The sequence below is a fragment of the Gekko japonicus genome, unplaced genomic scaffold (assembly GCF_001447785.1).
Source record: "Gekko japonicus isolate JY-2015 unplaced genomic scaffold, Gekko_japonicus_V1.1 scaffold1643, whole genome shotgun sequence".
NCBI lineage: Eukaryota > Metazoa > Chordata > Lepidosauria > Squamata > Gekkonidae > Gekko > Gekko japonicus.
Genome location: NW_015169827.1, coordinates 277,124 through 295,447, shown reverse-complemented (window position 1 = coordinate 295,447; position 18,324 = coordinate 277,124). Strand labels below are relative to the sequence as shown.

Sequence of the window (18,324 nt, the reverse complement as noted above, 5' to 3'; positions counted from 1 at the left end):
TCATCAATGTGCCTACTAATTCTTTCCTTAATAACAGTTTCCACCAATTAATCGGTGTTGACGTCAGACTGATTGGCCTGTAATTTCCCGGATCTCTTTTGGAACCCCTTTTAAAGATGGGAGTGACATTAGCTACCTTCCAGTCAGTGTTCCCTCTAAGCTGAGTAAGTGTGAGCTAGCTCACAGTTTTTCAGCCTCCGGCTCACACATTTTTGTCTTAGCTCAGGAATGATGGCTCCAGAGCAAAGTAATTCATGCAGCAGCCAAATCGTTCGCTCACAACTTTAATGCCAGTAGCTCAGAAAGTAGAATTTTTGCTCACAAGTCTCCACAGCTTAGAGGGAGATTTTAATGAAATATTACATATTTTTGTCAGGAGATCCACAAGTTCACATTTAAGTTCTTTCAGAACTCTTGGATGTATGCCTTTGAGGTTCTGTACTTTAACTACCCGAGGTTCTGTACTTTAACCTTCTTCCCAGTAAACTATATTTTTTCTCCATGACCCAATGTCACTGGTGTCAACAAGCAGCACAAGGTTGGTCAGACTACATAATGAAATACACACTACACCTGCTATACTTATGGCACCATCCGCTCTTACCACTGTCAAATATGTCTATTGAAAGCCTGCTGGAAACACTGTATGAGATCTCCTAAAGTCCACATGAATACAGTACTTTCAAGGAAGAGTGAGAACCGACTCAGTGATTGCAATTTGAAAACAATGGATGTTTTTAGCCTGATAAAGACTAAGGCTAAGAACTTTCAGCTGGTATGAAAATGAGATATACATATCAGGGGTATGAACTTGAGGTACCAAATAGAGTTTGTGTAGCAGCAGTTGTTTTCTAGTCTCAAAAAGCACAATAAAGTGCCAACACCCTGAGAAACTTGTAATTTACCATATATGAAACGTTTGCAGACTGTAGTATTTAAACCTAAATATTAAAACCAGGTAAGAATCTTCTTGCTGTTTTGCAGCTTCCCATAGTGTTTAGTAAAGGTGAATGCCCACAGCTATAGCAAAACTCAGCTTTTAATTTGATGTTTCTCAAAGTGTGAAAATGGACCCAAATTATTATTATTATTCATAATACATGTAACTACTAGACTAAATCTAGAGCAGGGGTGTTAAACATACAGCTTACAGGTCCAGGGCTCTTATCCAGGCTGTGAGCAACTGGTGCAAGGGAAGGAAGATAGGAGGCTGCTGGGGGGGGGGAGGCTAGTGGGTGAGCAGGCGCACACAGTGAGCTATGTGTGGTCAAAGCTGTCAAGAAATAGAAAGGAAATGACTAGGGGGCTGGGCTAAGAGGCTGAGGAAAAATAGTGTGGGGGAAATGGCACCAAAGGCAGAGAAAGAGGAGCAAGGATTAACAAAGGCACTGCGGGGGAGGAGGGGAAGCCAAGTGGCCAGAGCTGCCACCACTGCACCAACTGGCTTCACATTTTTTTCAAACGATGGCCATGAGGGGGGTTGGCAAGAAGAGGTGCATGGAGAAGCAGTTTACAGATGAAGAGATGAGGCCAGTGGGGAGGAGAGGAGGAGGAGGGCTGGCACATGGATTAAGAGGCAACTGGGCTGTCTTGTGCATGCCACTCTGAGGGAAAAGACACCCACAGCATCAGAAGCCAGTAGAGGAGTAAAGGGAAAAGGGGGAACCACTATCGTCGCCACACTTCTGAACAGCTGTGGAGGTAGAGTGACGGGATGGGTGGGGGATGTCAACCCCCCCTTCTCCCCCTTTCAGCTCCTGAGGGGAAAGAGGTCATGGGATGACAAAAAGCGACCCCTGGAGGCTTCAGAAACAGCATCTGCGTCAGGCCTTCCCCTCAGCACTGACACATCTGTGGAAAATGAAGGAGGGATGAAAACTGGGAGTGGGGGGCATCTGAGATAGCTGTCAGAGAATGAGATTGATATTTGCTTTATGGACTGTATTTATTGCTACACAAAATGGACTGTGCACACACACACACAGGTTAGAGAACCGTACATTTTAAGTCACCTATTGTGATGCAACACATAGAAGGTGCCTGCACAAGCCTTACATGTAAATAAGGTTTCAGCTACACAGTTACTAGCCTGGTGAAGAAGCACACACCTCCATTATTGCGAGCAGTAAGAAACAACAGCTTGAGCAGAGACAGCCCCCATTGCTGAATTATTTGTGGTCACGTACGACACATCACTGCTTTGTTCCTGCATTGGTATTTCCTGCCAAATGGATATTTGGTTCACAATGAGAATGGCCAGCTTCATCAACACTACAATGGAGCATCCTGACACCAAGGTTTTCACACCTGCCCAGATGCCCTCCTTTGAGTAAGGTTTTAGATTACAATATTGGCCACTCCTTATAGGTAACCACCACTCCTATAGGCAACCAATAGGATTGTTTTTGGGACGGACTAACAGGTAGGTGGGTCAAGAGGTTGGCACAGCCACAACCCATCTCTTGAACCCCCTATAAAAGGAAAGGACCATTCACCTGACCCTTCCTAGTTAGCATCCCCCGCAACAACCCATCTACTTTTTACTCCTCTTAAGTCCCACTTGCTATCCCCAAACCCTTGCCTCTACTTTGATCTCTTGATCTGCAGTCAAGAGACCCACACGTTCTGGCTGGTTCTGGTCGTGTGTGAACTCCCTTTAGTTTCCATTTCTTCCCATCCATTCTTCATTGGAACAACCGAACTGCAAGACAGATAAGTATTGCCCATCATCACGCCCCCACCTGCCAATGCAACTGTACTTATTTTGATACTGTAATTCTAAGGAACTTGATTGAATGTGTGAGTGCATCAGTATTGTTTGTATGAGATTTATTCTTTAAGTAAAAGACATTTATTTTAATAACAACAGCCTCATTATCCTTCTCTGGTAACCCTTGGTGGGAACAGGACCTTGGTATAAACTGGCAAGAACCCATTTATAAATTGCCAATTGCTGTAAATAAAGTAATTCGGCTAACATAGCCAGGTTCAGACTCCCCCCTTCTCCTGAGCCAGGACCCTGTCATCTGGGTCACCTGGGGCTGGTCACTCAGCCTGGCCCATCTTACAGGGTTGTTGTTGATGGTGGGGATGGGTCGGTGGAGGGGGGGGTTTGGTGTACCTCCTCAAGATCCTCAAAGGTAGGACAGGGGAAGACAAGAAACAAAGAGCAAGAGACAAATCATATCTGGGGCTCGGTGTATGGGGGGGGGGTTTGTCGGAAAACTACCTTAGTTATTTACTTGGCTCATCTCCTAAAAGTTCTATATATACAAAAAGTAACTAATTTGTATGGAAATGTAAGATACACCCCCTTTTATCGTATCCCTTGGGAAAAACCTTAGTCTTGTGTATGATTAAATACATTTATTGGAGCTTTTGTGGGTTCCCCAGTAAATCAATTGCTTTCATTGCTAGGGATCATTGCTTTTGTTTTTATTTCAAGTAAAAAATAATATTGTTAATTAGGTTTGCCTGTGTTCTTTATAAAGTTTATATCTCCGGTACCTGTCATTACATTTCATTGCAGACATGGCCCAGCCTGACAAAGTGACATGTCAGGTCTGGTCCTCATAACAAATGAGTTTAACACCTCTGACCTAGACTGTGTCGGTTTCGTCAAGAGCTGTATAGTACTTTCGAAGTAACTACAAGTGACAAACAAGAAACCCAAATGGAGAGAAGTAAAATAGCACACACCTAACACTTAAAATCGAACCTTTATTACTTTGGAATAAATGTTACATTAGATTAGTATCTCTTTTAATATTAAGTTGAATGCCAAATATTTCAAGGACTCTATTATAACAGTCAAATATGAATTAAAATCTTTCAAAACATTTGGTTTCCCACACTAGTTGTGATAAGAGGCAGTAATTTTGTTAACGTTTCCCCAACTACCCACTACTTGCCCAGAGCCATTACAAAGAGGGAAACCAGGTCTGCCCAGCAGTTACTCAACAGGAAACTGTAGCCAATCACAACTCCCTTATAAGTGCACCAGTACAATGTACACTATAAAAATACATGTTTACTGCAATCATCTCTCCATCTTAAAATGTAATATGTGAAACAGCCCTGAGGAGACAACAAATGCTATAGATCTCTTGATCTTTGATGGAGCTAATGGTAAAGGACCCTTTTAAAACCCCATTCCTAAATTTATTTACTTGAAAGCAAGTTCAGTTGATTTCAAAAGGGACTTCAAAAGACACTTTCAAAACTTATTTCCACATGTGTGTGCTTAAGATCACAGTTTAAGTTAAATTAGAACCCACAGCTTCTTAATTTTTCATTTTCAAGTATTAACATAAACATTTATATTTACACTTGCATACAATGATTTTTTCCTCAATTGTACACCCATCCTGTTTACAAGGAACCACTGTTACTACAGTATATTTAAATGTAGCCTATAAAAATATCTACTATACATAAAATATTTAGCCACAAAATTTTACAGCACATTGAAAAACATGAAGAATAGGAAGTAAGGAAAACAAAATACTTCTTTCTTGTTAAGTAAAGGTTACAGGAACATTTTATAGACATCAATGAACTGCCTTTTGACTTACAGGAGAGAATTTGTGTGTTCTGTAAGAACCAAAGTTATCATACATGGTTCAAAGGTTATTCCCACACAATTTTCTTCTAGCAAAACTTTTGATTTTCCCACAATCTCCCTAACTAGCAAACTTTTTAATGCTCTGTGTTCCACATACAGAGAAACCGGGACTAGTCTGTTGACAGGACTCATCTGTGAATTAATTCAGAAAACTATTACAGAGTGTCACAAACCCTCAACTTAATTGTGTCATTTTGCTGCATTTCAACAGCAGTGCCTTTCGAATCTCATCTCTTCCACAAAGTGGAAACTACCTGAATAAATACACAACCACATAGATGCATATGATCTTATTGAATGGAATACAGATAAAGCACTTTTGACAGGTGTTTGGTTTATAAGCCATTGATAGTTTAACAACATATTCTTTATTTTTCTGAACTACAGCTCACCTTATGGCTTATCTCCAGAGCACTGAATATATTGCTAGAACTAGCTTATTGAAAAAATTCACAACACAGCTGCAGATTATGTTATAGCACCCAGCTCCATAGAAACGAAAACAAATTTACCCCCTCCACCTTGCAAAGCTACCCTGGTACATTGCACAGGACTTAACACTATTAACAACAACAGAGAGCTGGAAAGGTTCAATAAAGTACCCCTACAAGGATCAAGACAGCAAACATTCCAATTGCAGAAGACAAAAGCTTTCTTCATCCCAAGAGCTGATATCTAATCTGTTTCTTGCTGTGTTCTGTGATTTAAAGAATTATATATACACTAGACAATATCCTTGAGTAACAAGTTCAATAGACTAACATGCAGAAACTATTCTTTCAGGAATGTTTCCTGCACAATATCCACTCATGGATTGTGTAGGACAAATACATGTCACATAATTCACACACAAGACTTGATTCTTTCAGTGCAGAAAGATGTTTGAAAATCCTCCTGGAGGACTCCATTTCTCCCTCGTGCTTCATTTCCCTTTGGTCTCCAAAAATAAGTAATGCAGCAAGGCTCAGAGAAAATGTGAAGAACTAAAGAATACCATATCCATACTCTCCTTTTTTATGAGACTGCACAGCATTTCCCATAGGAAAGCACAAATCTTGCCCTCTTCTGACAAGAGCCAGGCATGAATAAAACTGGTATACTAAAGAATCCCTTTCATCCTACACATCCAATGTACTTTAATTTTCAAACAACCTCCATGCCACATGTTAGAGCTAATCCACAATCAAAGGTAATCAGGTAATCAACTTCGGATGAAGAAACTTTAAAAGAAAAAGAAAAAAACCACAATGCCAATAACTCACATGGACCTCTTAACAGGCTTATCATTTGTTGTATGTCCTGCTTTATAAATGTTTTATCACTCTCTCGGAAATTTACATCAAATTCCCTTATTATGTGTTATATGTAATTATGAACCATATACTCTCTGTCTATATGCACAACTGGAACCTGAGTTGGGGAGGGGCTCTGTATACATTCTTACCAGCAATGTTTTTGTGGCTTTTCAAAGAACATGCTGACGGCCTACCAAACATGGTTTTAAAAAAATAATCCAATGAGTGAGAGGGGTTGGAACATTTATAAAAGGTAGGCGTGGAGTGGTAAAAACCTGCCCAGGCTTTCCATGAGACACTGTACAGTAACAAGTGGAGCTTTTAATGCATGAAAATGCAAAAGTTTAAAACAAGGAAGTTTGGAGCTAGGTGGCCTCTCACAGTAAGAACAGCTTCTAAAAATATTCTAGAATACTGACATTTAAAAGCTAAGACAGAACATTAAAAGTGACAACAGCATTTTATAACCTTCTCGACATCCACAGATAAAGGAAAAACAGAGTAAAAACAACACATATTAATTTAAAAGCAATTGCATTCTCCATCCCATAAATACTTCGTAGATTTCAATCTCTAACGCCAAGCCCACCTCTAACACCATGGAGAAGAAAACACATTCAAAGAGAGGAGTGCATGGATTTCTATGTCGTCGCTTGGCTTCCTTGTAGGCTGTTTGTTCTCATGTCCCTGAGTTGTTTCCTTAACACTGCTTCCGCAGTTTGGGACGGAGTTGTAGGTCAGGGGAGTTACAAATGATTAGGTACTGTCTTCAAGGCTTCCTCTCGTGAGCGGTTAATACATACATTCTGAAAGGCAAACAAAACATTTCAGTGAGCTGAACCGTGACCTCTCCATATTAAAAAAAAACTATACTCAAGCATCAACCTGACCATGAAGGTTTCTGCAATCAGTATTCATTCAATGCTAGATAATGAAATAGTTATGAAAAACTAAAGACTACAATCCTTTGCACACTTTCCTGGGAGTAAGTTCCTCTGACATCGGTGGTGCTTATCTTGCCAAGAAAACATGAGCAGGACTGGGCTGAACTAAAGGATCAGCTTTGTTCTGTGCATTTGTTGCAATGCTGGTCTGCAATATATCCCTTCATCGTGGCTACACTTCTTAATTGTGCCCTGGACATCAGATACATTATGCTGTAAACCAGTTTATCCGAGATTACAACAATCTCTTGGCTTGGGGCCCATGAAACTGCACTGAGATAGCCCAAGGCTGAAGACCAATTTTTAAAGCTAATTTGGAAGTACAAACATGAGCCAAGTAGTACATACAAAGCATTCTGTCGGCTATCCAAACCACCAAGATAAATGGCAAAGGTTTCCATTTCTACCAGGTAAACGTAATACAAGCAAGGGAGCTGCAAGAAACTCACAGAGGAAGGGTGATCCCAGTAGTAGCTACACTCAGCTGCTGCCCTGTTCACTGGCTCACAGGTCTGCCGCCTTCCCCCATCTGCCTGCCTGTTGTTGTAGCTGCTGTGCCTGCCCACCTCAGCAGTGTTATGAGACAGCAGCAGCTCCCAAGCCTCCTCCTCTTCTCCATCCCACCCACCTGCAGTGGCGCCTTGACAGCAGAGGGAGGGGAGGCAATGGTTGCTCTGGGGGAATCCCATCCTTCCCCTTCCCTGCATTACATGGTGGCAGAAGCTCAGGCTCCTGCACTTCTCCTGCCCCAGAGACCTGCAAGACTTTCAAAGGGAGAAGGAATCTCACTTGGCCAGCCCTCCCCTAACCACTCAGGAGAATGTGGAGGGGCTGGCAGCAGCTGCCACTCTCTGCCCAGCCCTCCCCCGCCCACCTGCAGCCCCATCAACTTTTCTTCCTACATAATCCAGGCTGCGAATTAGCTCTCCTCCAGACATGCCCACCGAACCCCCCTTCATTAAAAAGGTGGGGTTTTTTCAGATTTTTCTGCCAACCTGGGGATTCATAAATTTGCAGAAATATCTGTTTTCTCAGTACACAGTATCAACCCACAGATTTAAGTATCTGCAGATGGAGCCATGGGAGAATTAGACATAATGATGGGCACCACTAAAGGAGAAGTGGGGAGGGAGGGAGGAGACAGAGACCTAAGAACACTCCTGGGACAAAAGATTGAATTTATATTTCCTACACATTTCATATCTTTTTCCTTTACACCAAGTGCTCTTTGTCAAGCACAAAACTATGAGGAACTGCTGCTTCTCATCACAAAATAAGGTACGGCATGATCCCACTTGGGACATCTACCTAGCTAGTCATGCCATAAACACAGTTGTAAACCTCTAACAAAAGTGTTTCAGAATATGATGCATTCCCTCAGAAAGACAGGATGAATCACAGGCCCATGCAACACATTTAAGTTCTTAGACATGTACATTTTCAGACTTTTATTCTTGCCAAAGGCAAACTATGTTCTGATGAGTTTTGTGGACTTACTACTTTGATAAAATATGCACACAAGCGTATGATGCGTAATTTCTGCTTATCTATATTTACAGCCTTCTACCTGTCAGCATAAGCTATTCATCAGCTTTAAAAAAAAAAGTTTGTTTTTTAAACAAAAGAATTACATTTCAATAGTGTAGCAAGTTTTTCCCACCCATTATGGGAACTCCGTATGGTTTTGATTTGCCACTGCCTGCCTCTGCATAGTGACCCTGGGCTTCCTTGGTGGTCTCCCATCCAAATACTGGACCAGGGGCGGCCCTGCTTAGCTTCTGAGATCTGATGAGATTCAGCTAGCCTGGTCAGGGAAATGTACCAGTACTTTTACAGAATTAAGATCATTTATTAAAATCAAGCATTAACCATAGTGCCTGTTGGACAATATGACATCAGAACGTGCCTCCACCAGGCCATAGGGCCCTGATCTGCAAAAGCAGAGGACCACAAGATGGGTGGCAGAAGGCTAGATCTCCACCACCACTACCCCAAGACAACAGCTGCAGCTACCATTTCCCTTTATACATCACTCAAGCATCTGGATTGGGGGAAGAAGAAGTGAGCAGAATTCCCTAGAGGGGGCAAGACTTGACTCTGGCATCATCAGGGGCTGTTCACTATGCTAAAAGAAAACACAAAGGATGCCATGTGCTATGTGTCCTAGGACCAATCAATGCCACCCTACATGACTGCTGTAAGATGAGGTTTCAGCTCCACAGGCTGTAAGAACGACATGGTCCAAATGGCAGCAATACCACTCAAGTAATTTTCCTCTTGCATTCAAACCAAAGTTATCTGAAATGTATGCCTCTTACATACTTCCCACAACAAATGCACACACTTAACTGAAACTACTCTTGGAATGTCTGAAACTGTTCCATGTGCAACACGGGGTAATCAGCTTTGGATTCCACAATTTGAACATTTTCATCTTTAAGTCAAATTGTTCAGAAATGTATCCCAAACTAATCTACCTAGCTCACCAAATACCAATCAATGAACTAAACCTAGTTAGATTTCAAAAGACTGAACCACCAATCCTCTATATCAGAAATTACAAGAGGCACTTTATATGGTATCATACAAACACTTTTCTGCATACATAGGGTCCTGGCAAGCCTTCCAATTTATGAGCTGTTTTTCATGGGCATAACAGCTAAAAAGGAAAGTTATGTTACCTCCCAGTGCTGACATGCTAGAGTGGGAGGGAAAAAAGGCACTGGGAAAAGGGACCCCCAGGGGAGGGAGGGAGGGAGGGAGGGAGGGAGGAGTCAGCCCACCCTTCTGCTAGCCTTGAGCACAGCATGGGCAGGCTGGGTGCTGTGTTATGTGCAGTTTTGACAGGCCAAGCACTGCCCTTCTTACCACTGGGCTGGCCCAGCTCAGGACAGAAAAGAGAAAAGGGAAAAAAACTGAACCTAAAACCTAGAATTCAGAACCTAAAAAGGTTAGTCAAGAATAGAAGAGGGCCAACTCTAAGAATCTAATTATGAAACATACAAAAATATACATGTATTTATTCAACACAAATTAAAATAACAAACAAGCCCTTGTATGTTTTTATATCTGTATATGAGGTATGAATGGGCCCTTGTTTGTTATTTTAATTTGTGTTGAATAAATACATGTATATTTTTGTATGTTTCATAATTAGATTTTTTAGAGTTGGCCCTCTTCTATTCTTGACCAGCTCAGGACAGGCCATCAGGCCCCAGGAAAAGTCCTGGTGGCCATAATGGCCAATCTGGCCATGTTTGAACATACTGCTATACAGCAGTCTACTGACCCAAAATTAAATACTTCACAGCAAAACAAAAAGCAGCAGAAAGAATTTAGCAGGGTTTAGGGCACACAACCAAAAAGCCTCCATACCACAAAAAAAAAGAAGAAGAAGAAGCCTGTATTCTAACAAGCAGTCAATGAAAACATGAAGTTGCCTCATAGCAAACCAGATCATCAGTCCATCAAGGTCCGTTGTCTATTCAGACTGGCGGCAGCTCTCCCAAGGTCTCAGGGTTGGGTCTCTTCACATGCAACCCAATCCTTTAAAAAAAAAGTGGAGACTCTGGGGATTGAACCTGGGACCTTCTCCATGCCAGGCAGATGCCCTAGCCATGGCACCTCACCACACACCACTGAGACACAACAGTGGAGGAAAGTGTGGTAATGTTCAACTGCCACCACCATAAAATAAGTATATGTAAAAGAAGAGAGCATATGACAACTGTCTTTCCAGATCTATCTAGTTCAGCATTTTGTCCTCTCCAAGAGTCAACCAGGTATCTCCAGGGCCCTCATGAACAGGGCAACATAGCAACACCAGTGCATATCCACACAACCTGGTAATCAAAGGTATACATAGCAGCACTGGCTGACAGACACTAATAAACAGTTCTAAGGGCTGTGAGAGTTGGACCATAAAGAAGGCCAGGTGCCAAAGAATAGATGCCTTCGGATTATGGTGCTGGAGAAGACTCGAGAGAGTCCCTTGGACTGCAAGGAGATCGTATCAGTCAATCCTAAAAGAAATCAACCCTGACTCTTCCCTGGAAGGCCAGATACTGAAGCTGAAGCTCAAATACTTTGGCCACCAAATGAGAAGGGAGCACTCACCGGAGAAGACCCTGATGCTGCAAAGATTGAAGGTAAAAGAAGGGGATGGCAAAGGATGAGATGGTTAGACAGTGTTATCAATACAACAAACATGAAATTAAGCAAACTCCAGAGGACAGCAGAAGACAGGAGGGCCTGGCGTGATGTAGTCCATGGGGTCGCAAATAGTCAGACTCAACTGTGTGACTGAACAATAACAAGGGACTTTCACTGAAGTAGGTTTTTAGTTACAGACAAATTCGCTTCAAAGACATGGTCTGCCCATGAATCAGAACAAATTGTGAGTTCAGTGGTAAAATTACCTCTATATGTAGGATGCTGTTTTGAATGCTCAATACACTTAAAAAAATAAACTCACTGTAAGTAGAAAATTAGCACATTTTTTAAATGGGGGAGTATTACAAAACAGCATCTTCTACATGAAATCTGAAGTACTACAGCATATTCAATCACATCCAGCATATTCAATCACATCCAGTTTCTACCACTTAATTCTGCTGCCCATGTGCACTGGTCAAACATCAACCTGTCCAAGCAACAGTCATTAGCGTCCCATGCAGAAAGCCATAGCAGCTAAATGATTGAGTTGACAGAGTGAACTGTGCCATTATTATCCTTGAAGTGATTTGAATAGTTTCCCCCGCCTAATGTCTTGGGATGCTTCACTTTGACCCAGTCTTTATGGCTGTCATCCACTTCACTGACCTCCAAAGGAAATAAGTGTATTTCTGAAGGAAGATATGCGGGGATGTCCATAGACCCCAAATACAAAATGACATCCAAATATGCTTGTCCTGCACCACTTGCTGCTGCCACTGCCCCTATTCATTTCCCTTTTCTCACTACTTGTGCACAAAAGCACAGACATGACAATGATTTTGCAGGGATACTCAGTGGCCCACCCACCCCTTGTCCTCACTGTAATGCTACAGCATGGAGAAAGCCCTTTAAAAGGTTAAAATGGGGGGGTGGTGCATGGCAGGGAGTTGCCAAGGGATTGAGGCACACTTTGCCCCGAAGGTCCTACTGCCGCGGTGCCATCATGGTACCTAGAGGCGCACACTGGTCGAACGTTCAGGAGTTTTAGCGAAAATGCAATACATCTCGGCAATTTACCAATACCAGAAGAAACGTGAGTGAATTTGCATCAAGCGCATGAATGGGCTCCGACACCCCACACACACACCAGCGATAGGGAAGGGAGCAATATCCCCCCCAACAAAAATGAAACTATAATTTAAAGTCTTACCGTGACCCCTACTGGACCAAATGACAAATCTCAACAAAAATTTTGAAACACTCCAAAAACAGATGGTAAAGAACTCTAAGGCAGTCAAAAAGGTTGTTTTTAAAACATCTGTACTTGATAAAAAAGTGGATCGATTACAAAAAGAAAGAACCTCTGATAAAGAACAAATCCTTAGGCTTCAAGCAGAAAAATCAGCCTATGTGCTGAGGTTTCAAGATGTTCCAGAACAAAGCGATAAGAATCTCAAAGAAATCCTGACTCAAGCATTAGCCCCAATGACAGGAATGAAATGTGAAGAGTTATTAAGCGATCTGGATGTAGTCTATAGATCATACCCCGAATACATAAAGAAGAGAAACCTGCCTGGGGAAATTATAGTCAGATTCTCGAGAAGGTCTACAAGAGACGCAGTTCTCAAAGCTACCGATGGAAACATCTTGAAGATTAAAGAGTTGGAAATAAGAGTTCTAAAAGATGTACCATTTTAAATCAGAAAGAAGCGAAGATATTACAAAGATTTAACCACATTTCTACAAAAAAAAAATCAATAAGCTACAGATGGCTTCTGCCGGAAGGACTAACATTCAAGTACAAGGATTTAAAAGAAAAGATTGACTCTGTTGATAAAGCAAAACTATTTTTGGAGAAAGTTCAAGGACTACCAAAGGAAATATCAGCAGAAGAAGAGAAGAGTCATCAAGAAGGAGGAGGAGAATACAGCTTGCGTGGCTCGAGAGTTCAGAATCAGATACAACCAGTTCATCTGAAGAAGATTCCCAATCAGAATTGGGAGAAGCTGCACCCAAATTACCCAAAGGCAAAACTGAATTTGATAAAGATAAAAAGAAGGGAAGAAGAAATAAGAAGAGAATGTAACTGAGATTTAAACACTTGAAGAGATAACTATCTTGCTTACTTGCTTAGAGCAAATACTTATACTTTAAGCCTTTACTTACTGTTATAAACTGAAAAGAAGCTTCGCTCATATATGACTTAATATGAGAAACTTGAATAAGCATTTATTACCAGCAATATATATAACTCCTGTTAGCCTTTCTTTTAGTAATGCTGTCCTATCACCTGTAGTGTGTACCCACCCTTTGTTTCTATGTAGTGTGTAGTATAAAAGCAATTAAAAATTATGTATATATAAAAAAATAACTTTCCGGACTTCCGGTTGATGGCAACACGCTAGCAGACTCACCTCCCGGACCTCCCATATTTCTGTTATAGTTTGTAGTTTTAATAAAAATGCAATAAAAAATTCCCCATCGGGGAGCAAAAAAAAAAAAGAACTTTCCAATACAGAGGCGGCCATACTAATTTTTAGAAGATAGTTTCAGGAGGGTTGCCATGTTGGTTTGCAGTACAACAGCTACACTAGATGTGACTCTCGCTCTTCATTTTTAGACAAATCACAGTTTTCTGGTGCCCACCAAGTGTTTTAAAAAAAGAACTTTCCAATACAGAGGCGGCCATACTAATTTTTAGAAGATAGTTTCAGGAGGGTTGCCATGTTGGTTTGCAGTACAACAGCTACACTAGATGTGACTCTCGCTCTTCATTTTTAGACAAATCACAGTTTTCTGGTGCCCACCAAGTGTTTTTAGAAATTAGGAAAGGCCAGGAGGGGCTTTTGTCCAGCTAGGCGTCTGATTGGGCTGTGTAGATTTTTAAAATGTTACTTTGACAGCAATGTAACTGCCAAAGGAACTGTTACTGAATGGAAGCTGCAGCAGCCATTTTGCAGCTGCCTTTGCCTCCTGTGGCAGCCATTTTGTAGCTGTACCCACCACACTGTATCAGAATTCCAAAGGTACTCCTGGGCTTGAAAGGTTAGAGACCCCTGGTTTAGGTTGCCTGGCAGTTGGTTATAACTGAGTAAGTAAACAGTAGCTATGTATTATTACAGCAACTTACTAACGCTCCTTAGCATGTGAGTCTGTTAAACCCCACATTTACACTTGTGGAATTCCGGGCTCATCTAGAAATACAAGTAACCATCATGTACTCCATATTGTTTCCTAAGTTTTCTTTTAAATATGTCATCAGGTTTTTACTATCTTGAAACTTAAATTGTTTCCTGTAGATGGACTCCAGTTTGTTCCAGGGACAAAATACATTTGATAAGCTAATTTGTGTAATACTATCCCTCATCCCATTCCAGCAACAGCAGGTCAAGAGGGAAGAATTTAGAGCAGCAAAGCAGCAGAAAAGGAAATCGTTCCTTAACTCTTTCCCCCCCTGCCATTTCTTCACTCCACATCGCTTCCAGCAGCTTTTTCTCCTGGAGGAATTCAAAATAATGTTTGTTCTCGTATTAGTATTATCTAGTTAATATTAGTAAGCAAAACACTGCTTCTATTTGCAAAAGCAAAAATGGTTCCTGAGCTCCTCTCTTATGAGCTATGCTCCTAAAAGGTTAAATCACACAAAAAAATACACAATTCCCCATAAAATATCCATTCTGAAACGGTTAGCTAGCTATCATGTCTATATTACTAATGCTAGGCATGAGCAGGAAGACCTGTAGGGGGTTAATCAAGTTCTCATAAATAAAACAGTCCAATCACTCCAGAGAATAGGAAAAACAACACTTCTTTGAAGAAAATCATAAAAGACTGCAGTTATCCTGCATGTAACTTCTAATACACTTTCAGTGTTGACAGTACTTAAAGCAAATCTTAGTAAACAAAACACTTCCGTTTTAACATTAATGTTCACCCATGGCAATCACAAAGCCTTAAATCAGATCACTCAGCCAATTAATTCTATTTGGAGAAAGAACTGATTTGTCTTACAGGGTTTAATTATTTCCTAAAGCCCACGTGCAACACGAAGGCAGATATTATTTGTGGCTGATTCCAAAGTGATTGGAATGATTGAAAGGAAACAAATTTAATACAGTATGATGAAAACAGCACCACAGGTTTCATAGCTGATCAGGACACTGGATTCACTGGTGAGCGGGGACAGTTACAAGGGCTTCCTCGGGAGGTCTTGAAATGTCTACATTCTGTGTAATAATAAAAATACAGAGGAGAATATCATGTAGCATTACCAGCCAAGTTTCCTGCACAAGTATACAGTTACACCTGCTAAATTAACAAATACTAGCTACTCACTTATAGCACACTAACTACTTTTAATAGGCTAGCAAATATGCAGAGCTAGATCCCATTCCTAATAATTTTGTGGACCACGAGCTCAGACAGCCAACACACACAGAAACTGTTTAGGTTTAAAAGTACAAAACTATAGAGAACTCTATTCACCTATACTTTCCAGACACTGTCAAACTGAGCACATGTGTTAAGGCAGCAAGCTCAGGTCATTTTTCTGTTATTATCAACCACTGTATACCAGCACCTCTGCGTGTGTGTGTGTGTGTGTATGGATTTGTATATGGATTTGTATATTCTGCACTATAAAAAGCAGATTACGTTTTGTGCTATTTCTATATGGTTGCTTACTATCAACAAAGTTGGGCATATTAAAAGGCTCTGCAGAACTTTCAAGTACTGAAAATCCTACTTAGATCAGACATCTTTCAGACATCTAAAATTTTGCCACATGTGCTGTATCCTTAAGTTACAGTGGCTAAAACGGGTGTAAATAAAGCTGAAACTCTTGAATTCTCTATGCAATATTAAAATTCTGTACTTGTAAAGCAATCACACTGAATTCTGAAATACACAGGTTTTTCCACATTATTCCAAGGCAACCCAGGACCAGTAATCAATTAAAAACAAAAAACAAATAAACAAAAAACCTTAAGCATCTATTTAGCTTCTTTCAGACTGCATTCATAGCCAGAATTAAGCTCCTTAAATCCCACTGACTGGGGTACACTATTTTATTAACTTTTAAAGAACCCAGACAGAAAACAGTGGCCTAATAGAGTTGGAGAGAAAGACAGAAAATAAAACAACACTAACACTCTAGAGGAATTCTGTATGCTTTGCAGAAGTTGCATTATAGAACTATTTTCAACAGTCGATTCTTTGAAAGGAAAACACAGCAGTTTATCATGAATAAAATGTCATGTAAGAATTAAGAGGGTTAATGAAGGAATGTTTCCGTGAGTCGTGTCCAGAGCAGAAAACTAAAACTGGGGAGGGGGAGGTTTTTATTCAGAGTTGATTATGTGCCAGGCCCAACTTACTTTTAAAAAAAACATCATGAGATTACTTACGTCGTAGCTGTCATTTTCTACAGTTTCAGCTGCCCTAAGTTTAAAAAGCAGTGTGCCATGTTTTGCTGTGAAAGATGCAATAGATGGCTCAGCAAACTGCAAACTGCTCCTAGGAAACCAGCCAGTGACATAGATCTCTAACTCATGTCTAGCTCTTTAAAAGAAGAGAGAAGAGAAGGGATTGGATTTATACCCCGCCCTTCACTACCCAAAGGTGTCTCAGAGTGGCTTACAAACTCCTTTCCCTTCCCTTCCCCTCCCCACAACAGACACCCTGTGAGGTAGGTGGGGCTGAGAGAGCTCTCACAGAAACTGCTCTTTTTTCAAGAACAGCTCTTATCAGAACTACGGCTTGCCCAAGGTCATCCAGCCAGGCGCAAGCGGAGGAGGGGAGAATCAAACCCGGCTCTCCCAGATTAGAGTCCGCGCACTTAACCACTACACCAAACTGGCTCAAACAAATGAAGAAATTTATTGTGCATGCTCTGTAAAGGGCTAAGACAACTTTCAGTATAGACTACTGTGCTACCAGGCATCATCTTTGTTCTATAAAAGACCCAATATTTATTTTTGAACACAACTGTAACAAGCTGGCTGTCAGTATTAGTACAGTGGTGAGAGTGTTGCTTAAGGTAAGGAGGTCCGTCACAAAGTTTTCTGAGTAACCATGGACCAGTCACTATATTTTTTAGCCTGACCTCACAGCACTGTTGCAAAAAGGTAGGAGACTGTATCTGCTATGAGCACTTTAAAATAACGATGAGGTAAAGTAAACGTAAAGGTTTCCCTTGCTCGAAAGCCAGTCGAATCCAACTCTAGGGGCAGTGGTCATCTCTGTTTCCAAGCCGAAGAGCCAGTGCTGTCCGAAGATGTTTCGGTGGTAATGTAGCCAGCATGACTAAATGCCAAGGTGCACTGAATGCTATTACCTTCCCACCAAAGTGGTACCTATTTATCTACTTGCAATTTCTTGCTTTCGAACTGCTAGGTTGGCAGGAGCTGGGGCCAGAAATGGGAGCTCACTCCATCATGCGGCACTAGGGTCTTGAACTGCCGAACTACAGACCTTCTGGTCTGCAACTCAGTGTCTTAACCGCTGAGCTACCGTGGCCCTTATGATGAGGTAAAAGCATGTATTAAATAAAACACTGTCAAACTTGGGCTAAGATAAACACTCAATCAGCTCATGAAGTGACCTGGAAGTTAGTGATTAATTCTTAGGCCGCATCCTACAGATAGATTTATTTCAATTGCTTGCTTGTTTTTATACTGATAATTTATTATTTTAATTGCAAGCTACTTTGCTGGACTCTGAAGAGGCAGTATTAAAAATGTCCTAGATAAAGAGTAAATATGAATAAGCCCAGTAGGATTTTAACTGAGCAAAAAGTATGGACTGTCAAGAACTTCATACTCCAAATATGACTTTGGAGATATCCTATGAATACAATTTATTTAGGGGGCTCTTTGTTCTGAGCATTTATGAACTACCCTATCCTTGTGTACTGCTGTCTACCACAAAGATATTTTCATCACGTGCTGGTGAATTCCACGTTTGGGACTCAGTTTCCAGGTGCAAAAGGTTTACATTCTGAGAGATTAGAAGACTTTTAATTTTACTTTTTAATGCTGAGCTCTGGCAGAAAAATGTACTAGAACTGAGAAATCCCACATCAAAACACTGAACATGGGAGAATGGGGGTGGCAACACAGATCTTTAGACAAAAAACCCAGTCGTGAACAGTTCGGCACAGATTTGTATGTCTTTCCTAACTAATCAGAATACATGGAGGGGCACCAGCACCACAAGGGCACCCCCGGTTTCACTGTGAAGTGCTTCCCACCCTCCTCCCTCTGTTTTACCAAAATGACAATTGCCCTGTTTATTTATTTATTTTTAT

At 41.1% G+C, this 18,324-nt stretch overlaps 1 protein-coding gene across 5 annotated transcripts in view; it reads right to left on the bottom strand.

Moving 5' to 3' along the window:
• Positions 1-6,505: 6,505 nt before the first annotated feature.
• The window catches only part of PFKFB4 (6-phosphofructo-2-kinase/fructose-2,6-biphosphatase 4), an 85,562-nt gene continuing 73,743 nt past the window's right edge, over positions 6,506-18,324 (bottom strand). The window contains exons 14-15 of one of the 5 annotated variants that reach the window (XM_015417259.1): positions 15,153-15,244; positions 6,648-6,725 (exon numbers count right to left, since the gene is read on the bottom strand). In XM_015417259.1, the coding sequence (XP_015272745.1) occupies positions 15,185-15,244 (60 nt within the window). In that variant the 3' untranslated portion in view covers positions 6,648-6,725; positions 15,153-15,184. Of the gene's footprint in view, positions 6,726-14,480; positions 14,516-15,151; positions 15,245-18,324 lie in introns of those variants that run through there. The other 4 variants (XM_015417262.1, XM_015417260.1, XM_015417264.1 and 1 more) reach the window with 4 other exon arrangements.